A 21,263-nucleotide genomic window follows, 5' to 3' on the forward strand; every position below is an offset into this window, starting at 1 on the left:
ATTTGCATAATTAAGCTTGGCTTAAACGTTGTGGGGGGCTTCACTTAATCTTATATGGGATTTATATTGAAAAATCTAATACCTGCTCAGTTGGGAGGTGAGTAACTGAGGCCTTCTCAACAAAAAAGGGCAACATTGTGAAAATATTTTTATAAGGTTTTCTGCACACTTTCCCTCTTTTCCATTTGCTGGCCAAACAAGTAATCCCACCCTCAAGCTATTCAATGAGCCAGTGTTGCATTGTTGGTCTGGTCCTGATGCTCAAATTAAGGGGTTAATTCATAGTTTTCACATGACGTCACACACTTCTATGAACACCCACCTGGAGGGCAAAACAAGCCTTTCCTCTCTATTGCCTGCCAGTGATTTTTTTACCAGGTTTGTACAAAGAACTAATGAAGTAATATTAAAAGACCAAATTCAATATGCACCTCATTGATGATGCAAACTATGTAATGCAAAATGATGATAATGCAAAACCATTATAAAGAAAACACTTAACCATTTAACGAAATGCTTGCATCTTGCCTGTATATATATTCATCATCAATAAGGTGTACACTGAATTTGGGTTTTTAATATTACTGATTTAGTACATTTAAGGCACTAAGTGTTTTTCACATTAAGCGTTTTAGAATGTCTTGCTGTTTTTAGTGACTGAAATACTGCAGCAGGTGCTGGATATGGATCTTGGGAGCCTAAAACTTGCGTTTTATTCACATATTTTTGTTTTTCTTCTTTTGAGATGGAAAGTTGACAGGCCTGTAATGCAGTTCTATGGATGTTTTACCCATCCGGTCTCCGTGGCAGTCACATGACTGAAAACTATGAATTGTTTTGATAACACAACTGTTAACTCTTTTCAAGGGAACCTACCGATTTACTTAATTATAGTTGACTGGAAAGGGAAAATATATTAATATTTGAAAAATAACAAAAGCTTACTTACATCATCTTTAAATAGGCTATTGGGGATGGTGGGGGAGAGGACGTTGTCCTGGTAAACCCTACGTTATTGTTCTCCATGAGAAAACGGATTATACCAAGTGATGTTTTTTGAGAATGTAAAGATGCAGAAAGTTTTCTGTGATGGGTGGGGTTAGAGGATAAACTATACAGTTTGTATAGTATAAAAAAAAAAAAAAACATCATGTCTGGAATGTCCCCATAAAACATGAAAACCATGTGCGTGTGTGTTAACCATAGAGGCCTCTGGTGACCACTGATGGAATTACAACAATAAGGGACTAAATTGAGAACTCTCTGTTCTCCACACCTACAGTGACTTGGTATCTTTAAGCTACAGCAAAGTCCCTTTAAGACAAGTAATTTCACTCGGCGGCCATCTTTGAAACGCCTCTCGGGCATCCTGGGCATCATGCAGCTCCTATCTCTTTGAATGGGGAAACATCAAATTCTCCAAAACTGTTCAACAACCTTACGATTAAATTTCATATTTGAAATCACCAATCAAATCAAACAACAACTGTCTCATAATTTGCTTTCCAAATGCCCGAATCATGACAAAAAACCCCGGTATTTTTCAGGCTGGATCAAGCTAATGCGCATGCGCAGACGTAAATTATAGAAACCGGTTTCTATAGAAACCGGTGCTTCTAACGGCCGCTGCAGTGACGCGATGACTTTACCAGTCGGTGATTGGCTCTTATTTTTTAGAAGGCGGGACTTATTCCGCCATATTGCGCGTTACACTTTCTCCCATTCAAAACAATACGAGTGACATGTCTTGTGTTAAGCTGCGTTCACGTCACCTCGTATTTACCGGTATCTTGAAATGGCAACACGTGACGTTATATTCGGAGCTGTTCACGTCCTTTGACTGGGAATTAAGCGTTTCCATGGCACCACTATCAACGCCTAAATGAATCTACAGCGGTCAGGTGGTACAGCGGCCACGTGGTACATGTGGGAGCTTTCAGAAAACTCCCAGCTTACAAGCTGTAATTACGATCTCTACGAGGACGTGAACGCATTTTACAAGCTAGAATCTCGTAACTACAGGAATTACGAGGCCGCGTGAACGCACCTTTATTCTATAGACCTTATGTAGCCCCGCCCCTTTTCAGCGTTGCGCTCGTTGTCTTTTGACTTCTGGTTTGTATTTCCACAGCGATATTACATTTATGAATGAACTGCTCGTTTTAAAATCTTCCCGATCTACTGACATTTGTTAAGACATCTGCTTTAAACATAACAATGCTCATGATAACTTTCATTAACTCTACAACAAGTAAATCCACTTAACCAACTAATTATTCTTTGACAGCGATGCCATAGAAATGTACAGAGCTACCGCAAAACGGAAGTTCAAAGACAATTTTATAAAGATGGCGGCGCGCTTGTTTGTCTGGCAAATAAGGTCTATAGTCTTTGGCTACAGTTACATTCTCTATCAGTGTACATTGGCAAGCCTGAAATTGGTGCAACTTTTAAAGCACTAGTTGAGTGTTTCAAATTATATAAGATTGCAGGGTGGATTGACTTAATAAAATGTATTTTTGTTTATTTGTGTTTTTCTCCAGCTCCAGAACACATTATTCTGTTTAGATTTAACATTTAGTGCTTGCACTTTCATATACCTGCAGTTTGCTTTTAACACCAGCAGAGGGAGCCACACAAATGTTTACCTAGCAGTGACACCTTATGGTTTGAATTATACTGCATTTGTAATGTGTTGGCTAACATGATTTCTAATGTGCCACACCAAGCCGACGACCTAAATTTTTGAACTACTTTTTAAAAATGCTTTGCTTCTTTTTAAGAGAATGGCATGTGTACAAATTAGGACCACTATAATGAAATTTTGAGACAAAAACACATCTTTATTCGGACTTCTATGTAGGCTATTGATTCAGTGTTTTTTTTTTTGAAGACTTTGTTTAATATGTGCCACATAAAAGTTTCTGTCTGGATTACATTTCATTAGCTCATTAAATATCATTCCAGCAAAGACAGATCTGCACAAACAGAGGTCACTTTAAAGTGTGATCATAATATCTCTACCTCTTTCTTAGCTGGTTTTTAATCAGGACTGTAATGTTTCAAGTTCCTTCAATCCATGTGATAAGCTCAACAGCTCTATTTATTTTATGGGTGGGTACAGTGAACTAACAGACGTGGAATAGTTTGTGACCGTATAACAGGATGCTGGATAGGAAGAACATTCACATACTGTATGCATTCTGTATCTATAGTCAAAGGTCTGTTTCAGCAGTACATTTTTGCATTCTAGACAATGTCTGTTTGAAGACTTCTATTGACATTTGGATCAAGTTCCTGAGGTGGATGGCTCCTTATTTCTCAGTTTCTCAAAGGACCAATCTGCTCTGTTTCCTAATAGTATTAAACAATGCACATTTTGTGACTTGGAATGCTGTCTTAAAAAAGGACTATTGTGCATCCCAGCTTGCATTAATTTAGTAGCTGGCTAGCTGCACAATTTAAAAATGTATGTTCATAAGGCTTGACTTTCATAGTGATTAAAAAGTTGTAAAAATGTTTTTATGCAATGTGGACAAACTTGCATTGCAATGAGTTTAAATGGCCTTCAGTTCAAGTGTTTTGTTTTTTGTGTTATTGTGTTATTGCATTCTTACGGCATGATATAATATACTTAAAATGAATCACTGCTAATAATTTTTCCCACTGAAAGTGTGTCAAACTTTCTTCCTCATTTTTTCCCCTTGTAAAAACCAGTATTTAAACATTTCAGGCTGCAGGTTTGACATATTTGGTGTTTTCCTTATTTACATTGTTCAGTTTATATATAATATATACAGTACAGTCCAAAAGTTTGGAACCACTAAGATTTTTAATGTTTTTAAAAGAAGTTTCGTCTGCTCACCAAGGCTACATTTATTTAATTAAAAATACAGTAAAAAACAGTAATATTGTGAAATATTATTACAATTTAAAATAACTGCGTACTATTTAAATATATTTGACAAAGTAATTTATTCCTGTGATGCAAAGCTGAATTTTCAGCATCGTTACTCCAGTCTTCAGTATCACATGATCCTTCAGAAATCATTCTAATATGCTGATTTGCTGCTCAATAAACATTTATGATTATTTTCAATGTTGAAAACAGTTGTGTACTTTTTTTTTTCAGGATTCCTTGATGAATAGAAAGTTCAAAAGAACAGCATTTATCTGAAATACAAAGCTTCTGTAGCATTATACACTACCGTTCAAAAGTTTGGGGTCAGTAAGAATTTTTATTTTTATTTTTTTGAATAGAAATTAAAGAAATGAATACTTTTATTCAGCAAGGATGCATTAAATCAATCAAAAGTGGCAGTAAAGACATTTATAATGTTACAAAAGATTAGATTTCAGATAAACACTGTTCTTTTGAACTTTCTATTCATCAAATAATCCTGAAAAAAAATATTGTACACCAATATTTTGTACAATTGTACACATTAAATGTTTCTTGAGCAGCAGATCAGCATATTGGAATGATTTCTGAAGGATCATGTGACACTGAAGACTGGAGTAACGATGCTGAAAATTCAGCTTTGCCATCACAGGAATAAATTACTTTGTGAAATATATTCAAATAGAAAACAGTTATTTTAAATTGTAATAATATTTCACAATATTACTGTTTTTTACTGTATTTTTAATTAATTAAATGTAGCCTTGGTGAGCAGACGAAACTTCTTTTAAAAACATTAAAAATCTTAGTGGTTCCAAACTTTTGGACTTTACTGTATAATAATATATTAGACATGATTTTGCATATGTAAATTTGGAGCTATAAATCAATTGCCACTGGAGTGACATTAGAGGACAAAGACCTCATAAAGTTTGTGTTCCTACCCCTCCTTTATGAAAGCTGGTATTTGAGAAATGCCCAGGCTGCTCACACTGAGCTGTTATGTAATAACTCTAGGACAAACTGGATTAACAACATAAAGACTTTAGGTGTTGGCTTATGAAAAAATGTTCATATAAATGCTGTATGTACCTCACAAGGGTTTTACGGCTTTAAATAGTGCCATTTATAAGTTGGCAGCTAACTTCAGGTACCCTTTCTCTAGTAGTGAGGCCACTTTGTTGGAGGGATTTGTGCCCTTATTATGTCCTGGTGTTATATTTATGGGATGATGTAAATTAAAACCACAGTGGCATAGCCCTGCTAAAATAAGAGGCCTCTGATGGCTGGATCCAGAGAAGGGAAGATATTATTTGGCGATGGGATGAGCTCTTATCTCATTCAGGGTTTGCATTTGGTGGATAGCTGGTCCTATTTGCTGTGTGGATCATCTCTGGTATTCTGTGACATAGTTGGGTCTATGAACTGGAGGAGCACCTTGACGGAAAATAATGCTGAATGTTGTCACAGCACTAAATTCATGTTCTCTTACAGTTGACAAGAACAAGTCAAGGACAAGTTCCCGCAACCAGCAGCCCCCGACAAATGGGCAACCGGATCTGGTACCTCCAGAGAATAAGTCCAGAAATGTGGAGTACTACAAGGCCTTGTGTGAGAAGAAGAACCAGACCATCCAACAGCTGGAGAACACGCTCCGATCCAACAACCGCAGGTTCGAGGCTGTTGCTGTGGTCATAAAGCAACTATATACTGAGGTGAGTATTATGAGATTGTATCGCTTATGTTCGTGACGAATCATTCTGCTATACAGCAGACATGAATAATACATGAAGATGGTGTCTTCAGTCAGTTGTCAAGTTAGGGTCAGATTTCTTGGGTTAGGGTTAGATATCTAGATATCAAGTTGTGATCTGGTTTGTAGTGTTGTTGCGTGTGTTTGCAGTCAGACAGTGTTGTGCTACTCCATAGAGCTGTTTGTTTTGGTGATGTTCTTTTAACAGTTTACCTCTTTGACGGCGCTTTTTATTGAACTGACTTTGTGCCATATGTACAACATTTTTTAAATTCATTACATATGTAATGCTTTTTAAATAACATTACAAAGCTTTTCTTTTCTTTGCAGTCTATTCAAATACTTCAAATCCATTAACATATTTATTGACATCACTTAAGACTTACTGATATAAAATTATAATTCAGCTTTATTTGGAGTGTTTCTTTATTGCACACTGCACGTTTCTTAATATGCCTAAAAGTGCTTTAATATCACTATTAATAAAGATTGTATGATCGTTTGTATAATATCAGCCTTTAAATGCAAGATATTTAAAGTGTATCTAAAGTATACTTTCAATAGTTCCACTTTAGCACAATCAGAAATACTTAAGTATGTCTTTAGTTGGACCTCAGCACTACTTTAGCACAATTAAAGTGCATTAAGAACAAAATTAGTTGTTCCAATTTAGCTGACTTTAAGTATACTAGTTTAGTATACCAAAAGTACAATTACAGGGTATTTAAATTATTTCAAGTCCATTTTAGTATATATATTTTTTCACTAGGGTTGCAATTCACTTTCCATCCATCCTAGACGTCTCTTCTGACTCTGGACTGATTAGAGATTACTAATTTTAGAATTGTCCTTGATAAAATGGCAATATGAAGGCCGGTTGGCTGTACATGTTTAAAGTAAATAGTGAGAAAAGGACAACAGTCACAGTTTGTCTGCTGCACAAACAAAGGGAAGTAGTTTGTTTGAGCTGAAGCTGACAGTTTATACTCTGGAGGGCATGTTGTCCGATCCTGCAGAATCTGGACCAAGACCAATTTTAACTAAAAGGCACTACCATAATTAAGTCGTGGCACTTATACATCAGTTCATAAAAAGGGTGTATTTATAATATACTAAAAGAAAGAAAGAAAGAAAGAAAGAAAGAAAAAGAAAGAGAGAAATCATGTCTTCGTACTATAGATCTTGGACTAGAGACATTATATTTATTTACTTTTAAAGGGTTAGTTCACACAAAAATGAAATTTCTGTCATTAATTAATCCCAAAGCATACTTCAATTTCGTCATCAGAAGAGTATGCGCACCACCAAATTTTTGTAAATTTTTTTTTTTTTTTTTTGCAGTAATTCGTTTATAAACAAGGCTGCAACCATGCCCTGGGGGTGTCGAGTCAAGTGAAGTATACTTTGCAAGGCTGTGTGTTCGTCTGTATACATTTAAAAAAAAAAAAAAAAAAAAAAAAAAAAAGTATACCTTGGGCTTTACTCACCCTCATGTTGTTCCAAAACCGTAAGAACTTTGTTCATCTTCGGCACACAAATTAAGATATTTTTGAAATTTATCTATCACAGTATTGGCCGAAGCTGTTCACAGCCAATAATGAGTCGATATTCTGATGTAGAACCTGGAAGCGCTGGACGTAAACCGCATAAGAGAATGAAGAAGAGAGGATATTGTTGAATAAAGTCATTATTTTTGTTTTGTTTTTTTGCGCACAAAAAGTAATCTCTTTGCTTCATGAAATTAAGGTTGAACCACTGCAGTCACGTCGACTATTTTAACAATGTTTTTAGTACCTTTCTGCACCTTGAAAGTGGTGGTTAAATTGCTGTCTATGGACGAGTCAGATACCTCTTGGATTTCATCAAAAATATCTTAATTTGTGTTCCGAAGATGAAGAAAGGTCTTCCAAGTTTGGAACGATGTGAAGGTGAGTAATTAATGACAGAATTTTCATTTTTGGGTGAAATAACCCTTTAAGGTCCTAGATTCACATTTTTACAGTCCTAGGTGTTTGGTTTGTTTTTGTTTTTTGTTTTATTTTTGTTTTGTGTTTTTTGTTTTGTGTTTTGTTTTGTTTTTGGTTTGGTTTTGGTTTGGTTTTGTTTTTTGGCCACTGGAAATTAGAGGGAAATATTTTTCAATAGCTTATCATTTAACATTCATGCATACAACAATTAAACATTAACTTTATACCGCTCAACTTTTTTTTTATTTTTTTTATTTTTATTTTTTTTTTTATTCGCTTTAAATTAAATAGGGCATCTACTCTAACTGGCATTGATTGTAACAGTAGTTGTTCCATGTTTTCCCACTCTGCTTTTTATTTTTCCTATTGTTTTCCTTTAGTTTGAGGGGTCACAGGCCTTTACAGAACAAATTATAGAAGAGAGTACGATGTTAGCTGTTCAGTTCAATTAAAGCAAGAGTCTTTCCTGTAGATGCTTCTTGTTCAATACTTTTAAGTTTATAAGTATGAGGTATAATTTCAGCTTGTGCTCATTCTATATTGATTGTAAACGGATGAATGAATCTGAAATCTTCATCTCTCTCTCTCTCATATATATATATATATATATATATATATATATATATATATATATATATATATATATATATATATATATATATATATCATACAGCAACATCTCGTGACAAAATTCAGATTTGTAGATCTTGAAGGAGAGTGTAGAGTTAAAGGAACGTGGTGTCCCATATAGGAATCTGTTAAGCTTTAACTGGAGTCTGGTCTTCAGCATGTCTGTGTGAGAATGTACCAGCTGCTGCCTTGATATGGTCAGAAACACTCTGGGATGCCTAGATAGCTGCTGAGGACTGCTTCATATCTTTTGTTTGCAATGAGCTGTCAGCACACTGTGTACATTGCCATAATTTCACTACAAGAGGCCACACATGCTTTCCCTGAAGCTGTGGCATTCATTAATATAGTTGATAATGATAAATTAATGCGTGTTTAATCATTTCCCAGTGATGTTACTGTTGTGATGATGACATCATTCTAAAGTGTGATATGGCTTTCGATACAGCAGTAGGGACTGAATTATCATTACTTTACAACACTCTTTTATCAAATTTTATTTGATTTTTATTTTATACATTTATTTACAATACAAAAATAATAGTAACACTTTATTTCAGTGTCATTGTTACATATGTTACACATAGTTACTATAGTAATAACAGTAAATTATGCATAATTACATGCAACTAACCCTAATCCTAACCCTATAGTAAGTATATGTGACCCTGGACCACAAAACCAGTCATAAGTCGCATGGGTATATTTGTAGCAATAGCCAACAATACATGGGGTCAAACTTATCGATTTTTCTTTTATGCCGAAAATCATTAAGATATTAAGTAAAGATCATGTTCCATGAAGATATTTTGTAAATTTCCTATCGTAAATATATCAAAAAATAATTTTTGTGAGTGGATATTCATTGCTAAGGACTTCATTTGGGCAACTTTAAAGGCGATTTTCTCAATATTGTGAATTATTATTATTATTATTATTATTATTATTATTATATATTTTATTTTATTTTTTTTTATTTATTTATTTTTGCACCCTCAGATTCCAGATTTTCAATTGACCCTTATGACTAGTTTTGTGGTCCAGGTTCACATATGTAGATACTTATTATTACTCAGTACTTAAATGTATAATTACATTGTAACAAAGACACCTTAAAATAAAGTGTTACCAATAATAGTCTGTTGTTGTTCTGCATACAAATATTATTGTAACAGCAATAATAATAATAATAATAATAATAGTAGTAGTAGTAGTAGTAGTAGTAGTAGTAGTAGTAGTAAAACTAAGTTATCATAAAAAGGTACTTTTATTATTATTATTATTATTATTATTATTAGGATTATTATTAGTATTATTATTATTATTATTATTAGGATTAGGTAAAGGCATTTTTTTTAAATCATCATCATCATTATTATTATTATTATTATTATTATTATTTGTTGTTAATTTATTGTCAATTTATTATTGTTGTTAATTTATTGTCAATTTATTATTGTTGTTAATATATTGTAGTTTTTGTTGCATATACATTTATTTGGCTTACAATAACTACAAACTACTATTATGTATGTTTGGATCTTAGTCAGGATCAACTCTATTTAATTTGACACCAAATGTAATTCTGGCAGCCTTGTTTTTATTAGTACCAAGTATCATCCATAACTTAAGTGTGTCGTCCAGTTTTTAACATTTAATATGAGTAAATATGAATGTGAATTTGTAAACTGCACCACTTCCAGTTAGCAAATTCGGAGGAGGTGCTGAAAGGAAAGCATGAAAAACACAGCAGTCCTCTCATGTCCTGCGGGAAGGTCACTGCACACTTCTCCTGTAACATGCACCGTTTTATTAAGTGCCACTCAATCAACCAAATGTCAGACATGTCATTTTTCTGTCAGCTCCCTTTGCTCTTCTTGCTGTGAGTGTCCTAAAATACTGCATTTATGTAGCTTTCTCCCAAGCGCAATATAGCCGCCTCCCTCCGCTGCCCTTCTTTTAGATGTATTAGGGTATCCTTTCACCACTGAGAAGGCAAGTGGTTGGAGGAGGTGCGAGCCAATGAGCTTATTCCACTAGTCTCTCCAATGTAGAGCGAGACGGCAGAGAGAGGAGGTAGAGGTGGCAGAGGTTCATGCATCTGGGCTTCTGTATTCCTGCATTCTGGACTGAAGTCACAGAGACGGGACTATGGGCTGCTCCGGCAGCAAAGTGTGCCTTAACACTCCCTGCGCTGGACACAGGGTAAAGACATTATCCTCTCCGCAGGGTGCAGGGCGGGATAGATTGGCATTTGAAATGTGATAGCTGTGGATGCCTATACAAAGCATGTCATTTCAGTGAGATGAGGTTGTGTATGATTTAGTTCATGAGGTTTTCTTAAATTTGAGTTTGGTATACTATTTGATTTAACCTAATGAATGTTTTATGAGTTCATGACTGTTGTGTAAATGTCACTCTGCCAGTGTTTGCATTTATCTCGGGGGGAAGGGGCAGGTCAGGACAGCAGCACGCGGTTTTTGAAGCGTCTTTGTGTTGGTTGGGGAGGCTGACAGCACTGCAGCTGTGGCACTGGCTGTCCTCCACACAGAGAGAGAGAGAGAGAGAGAGACTGCTGATTTCATTGCTCTACATTCGGTTGTTGATGTCATTCATGTGTTAGTTTTTTTAAATTAAACGCTTGCAGAGCTGTCATAGTGGTGTGTAAACCACAAAGCTGTGCTGTGGGATTCTTGCATGCCCGTGCAAATATTTGTCATGACTGTTGCACAACAATTGTGTTATTTTTGTGGCAGTAATAAGTTACAGGAAAGCCTGTTTTCTTTGAACACTGCTGATTATGTTTAAAATTGAAAACTGTCATATCCGACTCATGCTGTTCTGTGATTGACAGACACCCTTCTGAGGCTAATGCATAATTAATTTCTGCACAAGGATTTCCAGAGATGTTCATTCATCATGACATTAGATTGCACTTGGCATTGCCCTCCTCTATGGCAACATACTTTTTGGCAGATTGTGTTTCTTGTGTAATTTGGGTAATGTGATGCATGTGCTGCATTGAGAAATGATGCACTGATTTTTCTTGTTTTCCCGCAGCATGAGGAGGTGATGAAGCAGCGCAGGGAGCTGTCTCAGGAGCTGGTCACTTTGCGTGAGGAGCTGGGTAAGCGTGTGTGAGTCACTGTAGAGTGCTTGGCTTTCACTGCCTGCGGAAAGAATGGAGATGACTGCCAAAATTACGCTGTTTGTAATTAATGTAATATTTGGATTGATGGTCATGAGTGGTAATCAGTAGGGATGAACGGTAGGTGAGCTGTTTCTTGCCATAAAAGACAGACTACCGTGACCTCTTAAGTTTCAGTGTTATAACCTGTATCTGTCAAAACCTGCCAAAAGTTTGAATGCAGAGAAAAGTAGTAACAAACTTCAAAAAAACACATATGGGACCAAAATATGGTTAAATATTATTTTAGCTATACACAATCTGGAATTGTCCTACAAATTCATGTAGTGCATTCTGGGGTGTGTTGTAAGTCACATTAGTTTCCATGTACTACCAATTAATTTTTTTTTTTAAAAGAAACTAATACTTTTATTCAGCAATAATGCTGTTATTTTGAACTTTCTATTCATCAAAAAATCCTGAAAAATATATCAACATTGAAACTAATTACCGTTTTCAACATTGATTCTAATTAGAAATATTTCTTGAGCATTAAATCGCATATTAGAATGATTTCTGAAGAATCATGTGACTCAAGACTGGAATAATGGCTGCTGAAAATTTAGCTTTGCCATCACAAGAGTAAAATATATTTTAAAACAGATTATAATAGAAAACTTTATTTATAATAGAAAATGATATTCCACAATGATACTGTTTTACCGTATTTTATCAAATAAATGCAGTCTCGGTGAGCAAGATACCTTTTTTTTCTAAAACATTTAAAAAAAAAAAAAAAAAAAACTTTTGAACAGTAGTGTATGTTACACTCTAAAAAATGGTGGGTTGTTTCAACCCAAATTTGGGTTAAATATAGACAAACCCAGCTGTTGGGTTAACTTTTTAAATAAAATTTTTAACCCAATGGTTGGGTTTGTCCATATTTGACCCAAATTTAGGTTGAAACAACCCACCATTTTTAGACTGCAGGTGCTTGTTGGCTGCTTTAGCTTTACTATTCTGTCCTATCTTCAATGTTTTTTGTTATTTAAAAAAATGCCTAAGTACAATTTATATTTGTCTACAAAAAATGCATCGACCGCGATACCAAGTCGGTACTGAAATTTTAAAAATGTGACACTTTGAGCGCTGTTGAGTGGATTTGTAAACACCTCTGATTGGTAATTGTGTTCACACACTCAACAGATAGGTCTGTGATTGGCTACAAAGATCAACGCTTCAAAAACATGTTGTGAATAGACATCAATGACACTCTTCACAGAGAGCTTACACAGATACACACTAGAGCATTTGAAAGCAGTCGTCTGCTTTCAAACGTTCCCGCTTTCAAATTCAAACACTCCCGTGCATTGATCATTCTAGTCAATCACAGACATATCTGATGAGCGCATGAACACAAAGGCCAATCCGTGGTGTTTACGAATCCGCTCGACAACGCTCAAAGTTTAATTTTTTTTAAATTTCAGTACCAACTTGGTTTGTACTTTTGACAACACTAATAAGAAGTATATATTGTGTCCAAACATTTGACGGGTAGTGTATTTAAATGTACCTACCATTAAGCATGCTTGCTGTCTGCATGCGGTCTGTTTATTTTATTGGTCCTGTTGGAAGGGCTCTTCCCTCCCGTAGGGGTCATTTAGGAGACACATCTCCAGAAAGCACAAGCTCAAGGCAGAAAGCCTTCCTGGTATGTGAAGGTCATACCGACAAGGTCAGACAAGTCTGATGTCCCTCACAGCCTAATGGGCGCAGTAACAAGGAGAAATGCGTTTAGTACAGGCCAGTGTTCCCTCTGAGAGACGTCTGATGCATTGATTTCACAGCTTATATTACTACCTGAAAACTGAGCATGTACAAGGGACTGATGATACTGTACATAGTATCGGCTCATTATTTTTCTGTCACTTTTGCAATCTTTTAAGTCCTGCACATGATCTTTCTTTACCATTATAATCACCACTTGAGCGTATTAGCACATTCCAGCACTGCTGACCATGTTTAAGACCCCTGTAAGAATTTCCAGACCACCTCTTGAAGTCACAATATAGCTGCAGGCATATCTGCAAAATTTCATTATTTATCAACACCCTCAAATATTAAATTCAGCTTTCGCCCTAGTATGATGCAAGTGATGTCAGTGCCCTGTTTTTTGGCACACACCCAGAATTCCCTTATAAAACAAAAGTGTCTTTTAACGCAGGACAACTGCTCTCTGCCAGTGAAGCGAGTGCTGTCTTCACACAAAACCTGCTAGAACTGTGTCTAATTAATTTAGCTTGCTATTTGGCATGTGACTTATTAACTTTTCTGTGCAGAATGGTAACTTCATTGCTGCTTCTAGCCTTGTGTGTCATTTTGAGAATAGTTTTAATATAAAAACGTGTGTTATTTACAAGATAAGCATGTCTAGACAATGTTACATCATTTATGTGAGGCAAATTCAACCAGACTTGTTAAACGCACTATTTAGTTTTACATTATAATAAGAGATTAGATGTGAAAATGTGTGCAAAATATTTGGATGCATATGCGCAGTCATATGCTGATTGTCGAGTCATGACCCGTTTATCTCTTCTTCTTTTTTTTTCTTCAGTGGAAAAAATGCATCATCCTCCTTCCTAACGGTCTATTTTTCCTTTTTGTTTGCATTATATGGATTATTTATAGGCCTTCAGCCTTGCTCTGCATCATAAATATAACCTATAATAGAATTATGCTGAAGATTGATGAAATACATCAAGCCATTAGTGAGCTCTGGGTCTGGCTCTTCTCTCGATGGATCTGATCATGGTTTAGCTCTGCTAACTGTCCCTTATACAGCAGGGTCATTAGATACTGTTCTCATTTAACCCCTAAATGCAACTTAATAACGATTCTGATTGTAACTGATTTTAAGAGTCTGTTAAAAAGGAAAAAATCTCTGTTTTTCATCTTCGAATACAGATGATTAGGTTGCAGTGCCAGTAAGGGATATGACCCAAGTTTCCCCCTGGAGAACAACAGCCGTTCTTGTGTTGTGACTCATTCAAGTAATTCATTTGCTGACATGCTCTCGACCTTTTGATAATAAAGTTCAGAAACGCCTGCTGATGCACCAGTAAACAGATGAGATGAGCAAAAAAATAAACTGTTTTTGCACAGAATTTAAACATTGTAGGGCTTAAATCAAACTCCACTCACGCATACATATACAGTACAGTCCAAAAGTTTGGAACCACTAAGATTTTTAATGTTTTTAAAAGAAGTTTCGTCTGCTCACCAAGGCTACATTTATTTAATTAAAAATACAGTAAAAACAGTAATATTTTGAAATATTATTACAATTTAAAATAACTGTTTTCTATTTGAATATATTTCACAAAGTAATTTATTCCTGTGATGCAAAGCTGAATTTTCAGCATCATTACTCCAGTCTTCAGTGTCACATGATCCTTCAGAAATCATTCTAATATGCTGATCTGCTGCTCAAGAAACATTTAATGTGTACAATTGTACAAAATATTTGTGTACAATATTTTTTTTCAGGATTATTTGATGAATAGAAAGTTCAAAAGAACAGTGTTTATCTGAAATCTAATCTTTTGTAACATTATAAATGTCTTTACTGCCACTTTTGATTGATTTAATGCATCCTTGCTGAATAAAAGTATTTATTTCTTTAATTTCTTTTCAAAAAAATAAAAATAAAAATTCTTACTGACCCCAAACTTTTGAACGGTAGTGTATAATGCTACAGAAGCTTTGTATTTCAGATAAATGCTGTTCTTTTGAACTTTCTATTCATCAAGGAATCCTGAAAAAAAAAGTACACAACTGTTTTCAACATTGAAAATAATCATAAATGTTTATTGAGCAGCAAATCAGCATATTAGAATGATTTCTGAAGGATCATGTGACACTGAAGACTGGAGTAACGATGCGAATTTTATTTTTAAGATTTGTTTTTTTTTAATTGATTTCTTTTATTTTCAATATGATATCAGGACTGTTGTATCACACGTTTTTTTTTAATTGATGATTTCTTTTATCTTCAATATGATATCAGGACTGTTGTATCACATGCCCCCTTAAAATATCAGAAATGACAGACATAATCATCATAGAAGAGGTGCTTTCAAGCCTCTGTATGTATGAATTGCATAAATAAATAGATATTTTAATGAATAAATAAATACCTGTTTATTAAAGTTTATTTAAATACAAACAGGCATTTAAATATATATATATATATATATATATATATATATATATATATATATATATAAATGCCCCCTTAAAATATCAGAAATGACAGACATAATCATATAGAAGAGGTGCTTTCAAGCCTCTGTATGTATGAATTGCATAAATAAATAGATATTTTAATGAATAAATAAATACCTGTTTATTAAAGTTTATTTAAATACAAACAGGCATTTAAATATATATATATATATATATATATATATATATATATATATATATATATATATATATATATATATATATATATATATATATATATATATATATATATATATATATATATATATATATATATTTAAATGCCTGTTTGTATTTAAATAAACTTTAATAAACAGGTATTTATTTATTCATTATACAGATATTTAAATAAATACAGATTTATTCATTCACTTATTTAATAAATAAATAAACATTTAACTACAGATAAATAAGCAAATACAGATATTTTAATGAATAAATACAGATATTTAAATGCATAAAATCAGTACAGGTTTATTTAAATACAAAAATACATTAATTTGTTTCATTATAATTACTGAAGTAAATAAAAAATAAAGATATTTAAATTAATTAATTAATATAGTAATTTCATTGAATTGCCTATAATGGGTTCTTTAATATATGTACCTTAATTATGGAAAACCTTAGGGTGTCCGTTCAGCCAGAAATCACATCCTCAAATGGTCCCACCAGATTAGCCTGTTACTTCATGAGCTGGATTATTTGACGGCACACTTGTAGACTACAAAGACAGGAGCAGCTGCAGCATTCATCTTGCCACTTTTGTGTGTAAACCACCGCAGTCCTGTGCCAATGTGTTCTGTGCATTGAAGTATCATCTGTCTCTAAGAGCTGGGCAAAGATAGCTAATGCTCCGAGGGACAGTATCTGTGACACACTTCTGATTGAGAGAGCGTACTGACGGGTTAGGAAACATCTGTTCATTATGCCCCTGTGGATTAGTGTTCCTTTTGTCGAACTTTCCCTCACTTGTAATATGACGTGTTTTGTGTAACAGTTGACGCTTTATTTACAGAACTCTTGGAGATACCATAACTGTAGAGACAACTGGGACTCAATGCAGAATACTTGAGTAATGATTCATTGCTTCTAGTGTTGGCAGGGCTTGAAGTCAAAGCGACAAATGGACGTGTTGGCCTTTCAACATTTGCTCTGGTTATTCCACTGCTGTCTACATATAGCATATCTATATTTTCATATCACAAACTGGTGCATTAGATATTAGATGTCCTACTGAGTTTTGTAATATGATGACACCGCAGCCCTTCAACTTAAAAAAAAAAAAAAAGGTCCTACTCTATTAGATGTCCTTACACCTTCTTTCTTTTTAAGTTAGAAGGTTGCTGTGTCATCATTCCAAAAACAGGCATTCTAAATGGTGCTCTATAGGGTTGATGTTTGTTAACCGAATCAATCACTTAGTCAATGTTCTAATGTCCAAATGATCTGATCTTTTCCCCAGTGAGCTCAGCTCACTCATGTGAGCGTCTGGAGCAGGAGAAGGAAGAGCTGCGTGGGGCCTTTGATGGAGTTCTGCAGAAGGTCCAGGAGCAGCACCGCTTGGACCTCGCTGACCTCGAGGAGAGACTGAAGACCTTCTACTCTACTGAGTGGGAGAAGGTCCATCAGACCTACCAGGAGGAGGCCGATAAGTGCAAAGCTCAGATGGAGAAGCAGGTGTGGAGGACAGTAGGCCTTTTTTTGTTTTGCTCTACAGTGTCCTACCACACATTTTGTTGGAAAGAGAATGTTTTCACTTGTCATATTAATACTTAAAGGGCTCATGAATTGAGAAATCCAACTTTTCCTTGAGCTTTTGATATATAAGAGGTCATCATACTATAAGAATATCCTGTAAGTTTCAGAACTGAAAACTTCCTTGTTAGTCCAACAAAAGCTTTTATTGACACCAGGCCCAGTGAACGACTGATCCTGGAAACGACTGATCTATAGATAGGTGAAACTCCGCCTCCACAGAAGAAATCAATGCTTACTTCATCATTGCAACGTTAGCTCCACCCACTGGCGTGTTAGTGAGATGACGAGGAGAGAAGAGCAATACAAGTCTAAAAATAACATTACATTTCAAAGGATCCTAATGCTAGGAATATGGTTATATATTTTCAACAATGTGAATGTCTCAGTTGAGCTTTATTTATTTGTATTTGGTACATTTCAATGTGGATTCTTTGGTAAATCAATCGTATTTTGGCGCAGGCTTTGCAAACAGACTTTTACGATATGGGCTCGACAGTAATGCAACATGCCTGATCTGATATGATTCATGTACAGTCAGATACTCTTTGTCTTTGACAGTAAATCAAACCAGTGACTAAACGGTCAACTTCACATTGTTTCTCTAAGTAGGATGAAAATAATCGGTTATTTAAACAGTGATTAAATTATATATAGAAAGCGATCAAAGAATGCTTCCTTTACAATCGCTGGAGCTGTCAATCAAACTCACGCCAAAACTCCCATTTCTTTTATTCAACGAATCTCTTAGTGACATTGAGTTTGCACTGTTAGTTATGATGAAAGCATTCGATAGTGTGCAGAAATTGAGTTGCAATGACGAGATCACTGCTTTCATGCGCTCAACATCATGTCTGTAATCGGCTACAATGTTCATCACTGCAACCTTTCATGCCACGATCTAAATATAATGCCATAGATCTAAATGTAATGCAACACTTTTCACGATTAGTTAACCTTGAGAGCTGTAATAGTAAAAACATGCTAAAAGTTTTCGAGAGAGTAATACTTAGCTATTTCATACTGCAAAAATGTTAGCCAATCACAGCAGACACACCCCTTAAAACAGAGCGTTCAAATAAGAGGGCTAAAATCAGGGTAGAAAAAATGCCTTTTATTTCTAAATGGACAATTTTTGATGTAAAAAGCATACTAACATTATAAGTGCACCCCAGGAAACAAAACAATAAAACAACACAGTTCATGACCCCTTTATACATGATCTTTTCATAATACTTTCCCATAACAATGTGAAGTAATTTCATAGTTTTTGTTTTTCTTGTATCTTGGCATATGAGCCTTGACCTTTTAGTTGTTTAGACATAATGACATACTTAATCATTTACACACTAAAATAAACCAATAAAACTTTAACAAAATTGCTTTATTTGTGCTTGTCTAGCTAGAAGAGTTACGATCAAAACATGAGGCTTTGAAAAAGGAACTGGAAGTCAGCCATATAGAGGAGATGGATGGCCTTAAACAACACTTTGAGGAGTCCTTCAAGGGTAAATAGTCTTGGGCTTTGTTTTTATTTTTCTCTCTAAAATGTCTGTGTAAATGTTGCACCTGTTACTTACATTTTGAAAGCCAACAACATTACCTCCTACACAATAATGTATCTTGACTTAACTTTCTCAGAACTCAAACAGTCCCATGAAAAGGAAATGCAGACACTCAACACAACACTGAAGGAATCGGAGGACACGTTATCTGTAAGGCAGTGACCAAAAGCTAAAATTCTCACCACAACATTCCTGTTCCCTGTTCATTTTTCCTTTCTTGGTTTTTTTTTTTTTTTTTTTTTTTTTCCCTGTTGAAATTTAGCAAACATTTTTATATTAGTGTATTTCTCTTCAAACAGAATCGAATTCAGGAGCTCATAACAGAGAATAACTGCCTCAAAGAAAAACTGAACGCTGAGGTGAAGAGAAGGATGGATCTGGCTGAGAAAACGCAGGTGTGTTGCTCGCAAACATTAATAGTAATGCATCTCTGCTTTGAGTAGACTGATTGGAAAGACCTGTCTAATATTAACCTGCTATTCAGATTCCTGAACTCTCAACATTCTGATAATTTAGATAACTACCCTGCATAATGCTGCCAGACCCTGCCCTATTAATAGTGTGACAATGCAGCACAGGCAAAGTTCATATATGGGTGTTTCTTGAGCTATAGACACTTTTGACCCTGTGGATTCGTAAAATTACATCTACATTTGCATTTAGCAAATTCTCTTAAAGGGCACCTATTATGCAAAATTCACTTTTATATGGTGTTTGAACATAAATGCGTGTTGGCAGTGTGCGTACACAACCACCTTATAATGATAAAAATCCACCCACTTTTTTTGTTTGTTTTTGTTTTTTTAATTCCCATAAATCACAAGCATAAGTCTCAGAAAAAGCCATTTGCAGATTCTGGGCAAAGTGACTTTGACTTTGCACAGGCCCCGCCCACAACTGCTGACGGACTCTGCCGTATTAGCATAGACTCCGCCCTGAGTGAGTTGTACACAGTCCGCCATTTTCTCCATATAATGTATGATAAATATGATTTTCATATTTTAATCATTTTGAAAACCTGGGTCTGGGACAAGAGTAAAAGTATATGATAAAAACTATACTGTATATAAAATGCACTTGAAAAGTAGCAAACATAAATAAGGCATGATAGAACATTTACAAGTCTGTTTTAATGTGGTCTTCAAGTAACAAAATATTCTGTTAATTCTAATAGAACTCAACTCCTGGGCATAAAAGTGTCTGAAGTTGAAGAAACACCTCCATGTGCAGTATTTGTAATATAACGCCCACAAATGTGAATATGAAAATGTAATGATGAATCCAGTTTAGGAAAGCCAGTATATATCCCTGATCTCTTTATTTTCTTTTGTTGAAGAAGGACTCCCACACACTTTATCTGGAGCAGGAGCTTGAAAGCCTTAAAGTAGTGCTGGACATCAAAAACAAGCAGATCCATGAACAGGACAAGAAACTCATGCAGATAGACAAACTGGTGAGCTCAATTGTCTGTGTTTTGAATAAAACATTTAGCAGGAGAAATTCTCCTTTGTTCATTCTAATCACAGTAAAGAGATGACAAATACTCCTGTCTGTGCTGGAGAAACACTAAGACTTTGATTTATTCTTAGATGGAGAGGAATGTGAAGCTGGATGAATGTCTAAAGAAGCTGCAACAGGAAAATGAGGACCTCAAAGCCAGAATGGACAAACATGCTGCTTTGTCTAGGTAGCGTACTACATGACTGTGGTAACACTTTTTTACTCTGAATATGTTCATAAAATGCATAAAATGGACCATTATTTTAAAGTGAAAAACATGTTCAAAGTTAAAAAAAAAAATGATTACGTCTCAGACACAGGTTAATGTTGTGATTAGTAATTATTTGGTAATTCTTTTATAATTTTGTCCCCTTGGAATTATAAGGTTCTATCTGACAATTTTGTCAAAATTGAGTTACTCGCATATTCTAATTCTGTGACAACTTATTTACATTTTGTGATGTTTTTGGTGATGTTGAGTACATTTTAGGGACTTTTTATTTGGAAAACAATAAGGTTATCTACAAAGTCCAATGGAATACAAAAACTTTGAAGCTCAATATCTCAGAACTGCTCAGAATGCAACCTTATAATTCCAAGGGGATAATTTGACATAGTTAATAGTTCTTAATTAGGCTAATCTCATTCAGTAATTGATTACCTAATAACGAAGTATCTCAGTCCTAAATTTGATATTGCGTACTGATTAGTTAATCTTGTTTACAAATTAGTTAAAGGATTAGTTCACTTTAAAATGAAAATTACCCCAAGCTTT

At 34.8% G+C, this 21,263-nt stretch overlaps 1 protein-coding gene across 7 annotated transcripts in view; it reads left to right on the forward strand.

Moving 5' to 3' along the window:
- mtus1a (microtubule associated tumor suppressor 1a) overlaps positions 1–21,263 on the forward strand; it is a 43,073-nt gene that overhangs the window by 18,895 nt on the left and 2,915 nt on the right. For 4 of the 7 annotated variants that reach the window (XM_048176067.1, XM_048176068.1, XM_048176070.1 and 1 more), the window contains 8 exons: positions 5,396–5,616; positions 11,312–11,378; positions 17,131–17,345; positions 18,826–18,931; positions 19,065–19,138; positions 19,288–19,383; positions 20,325–20,441; positions 20,578–20,675. In XM_048176067.1, the coding sequence (XP_048032024.1) occupies positions 5,396–5,616; positions 11,312–11,378; positions 17,131–17,345; positions 18,826–18,931; positions 19,065–19,138; positions 19,288–19,383; positions 20,325–20,441; positions 20,578–20,675 (994 nt within the window). Of the gene's footprint in view, positions 1–5,395; positions 5,617–9,832; positions 10,457–11,311; positions 11,379–17,130; positions 17,346–18,825; positions 18,932–19,064; positions 19,139–19,287; positions 19,384–20,324; positions 20,442–20,577; positions 20,676–21,263 lie in introns of those variants that run through there. The other 3 variants (XM_048176069.1, XM_048176071.1, XM_048176073.1) reach the window with 2 other exon arrangements.

Source organism: Megalobrama amblycephala, linkage group LG23, assembly GCF_018812025.1.
Source record: "Megalobrama amblycephala isolate DHTTF-2021 linkage group LG23, ASM1881202v1, whole genome shotgun sequence".
Classification (NCBI taxonomy): Eukaryota; Metazoa; Chordata; class Actinopteri; order Cypriniformes; family Xenocyprididae; genus Megalobrama; species Megalobrama amblycephala.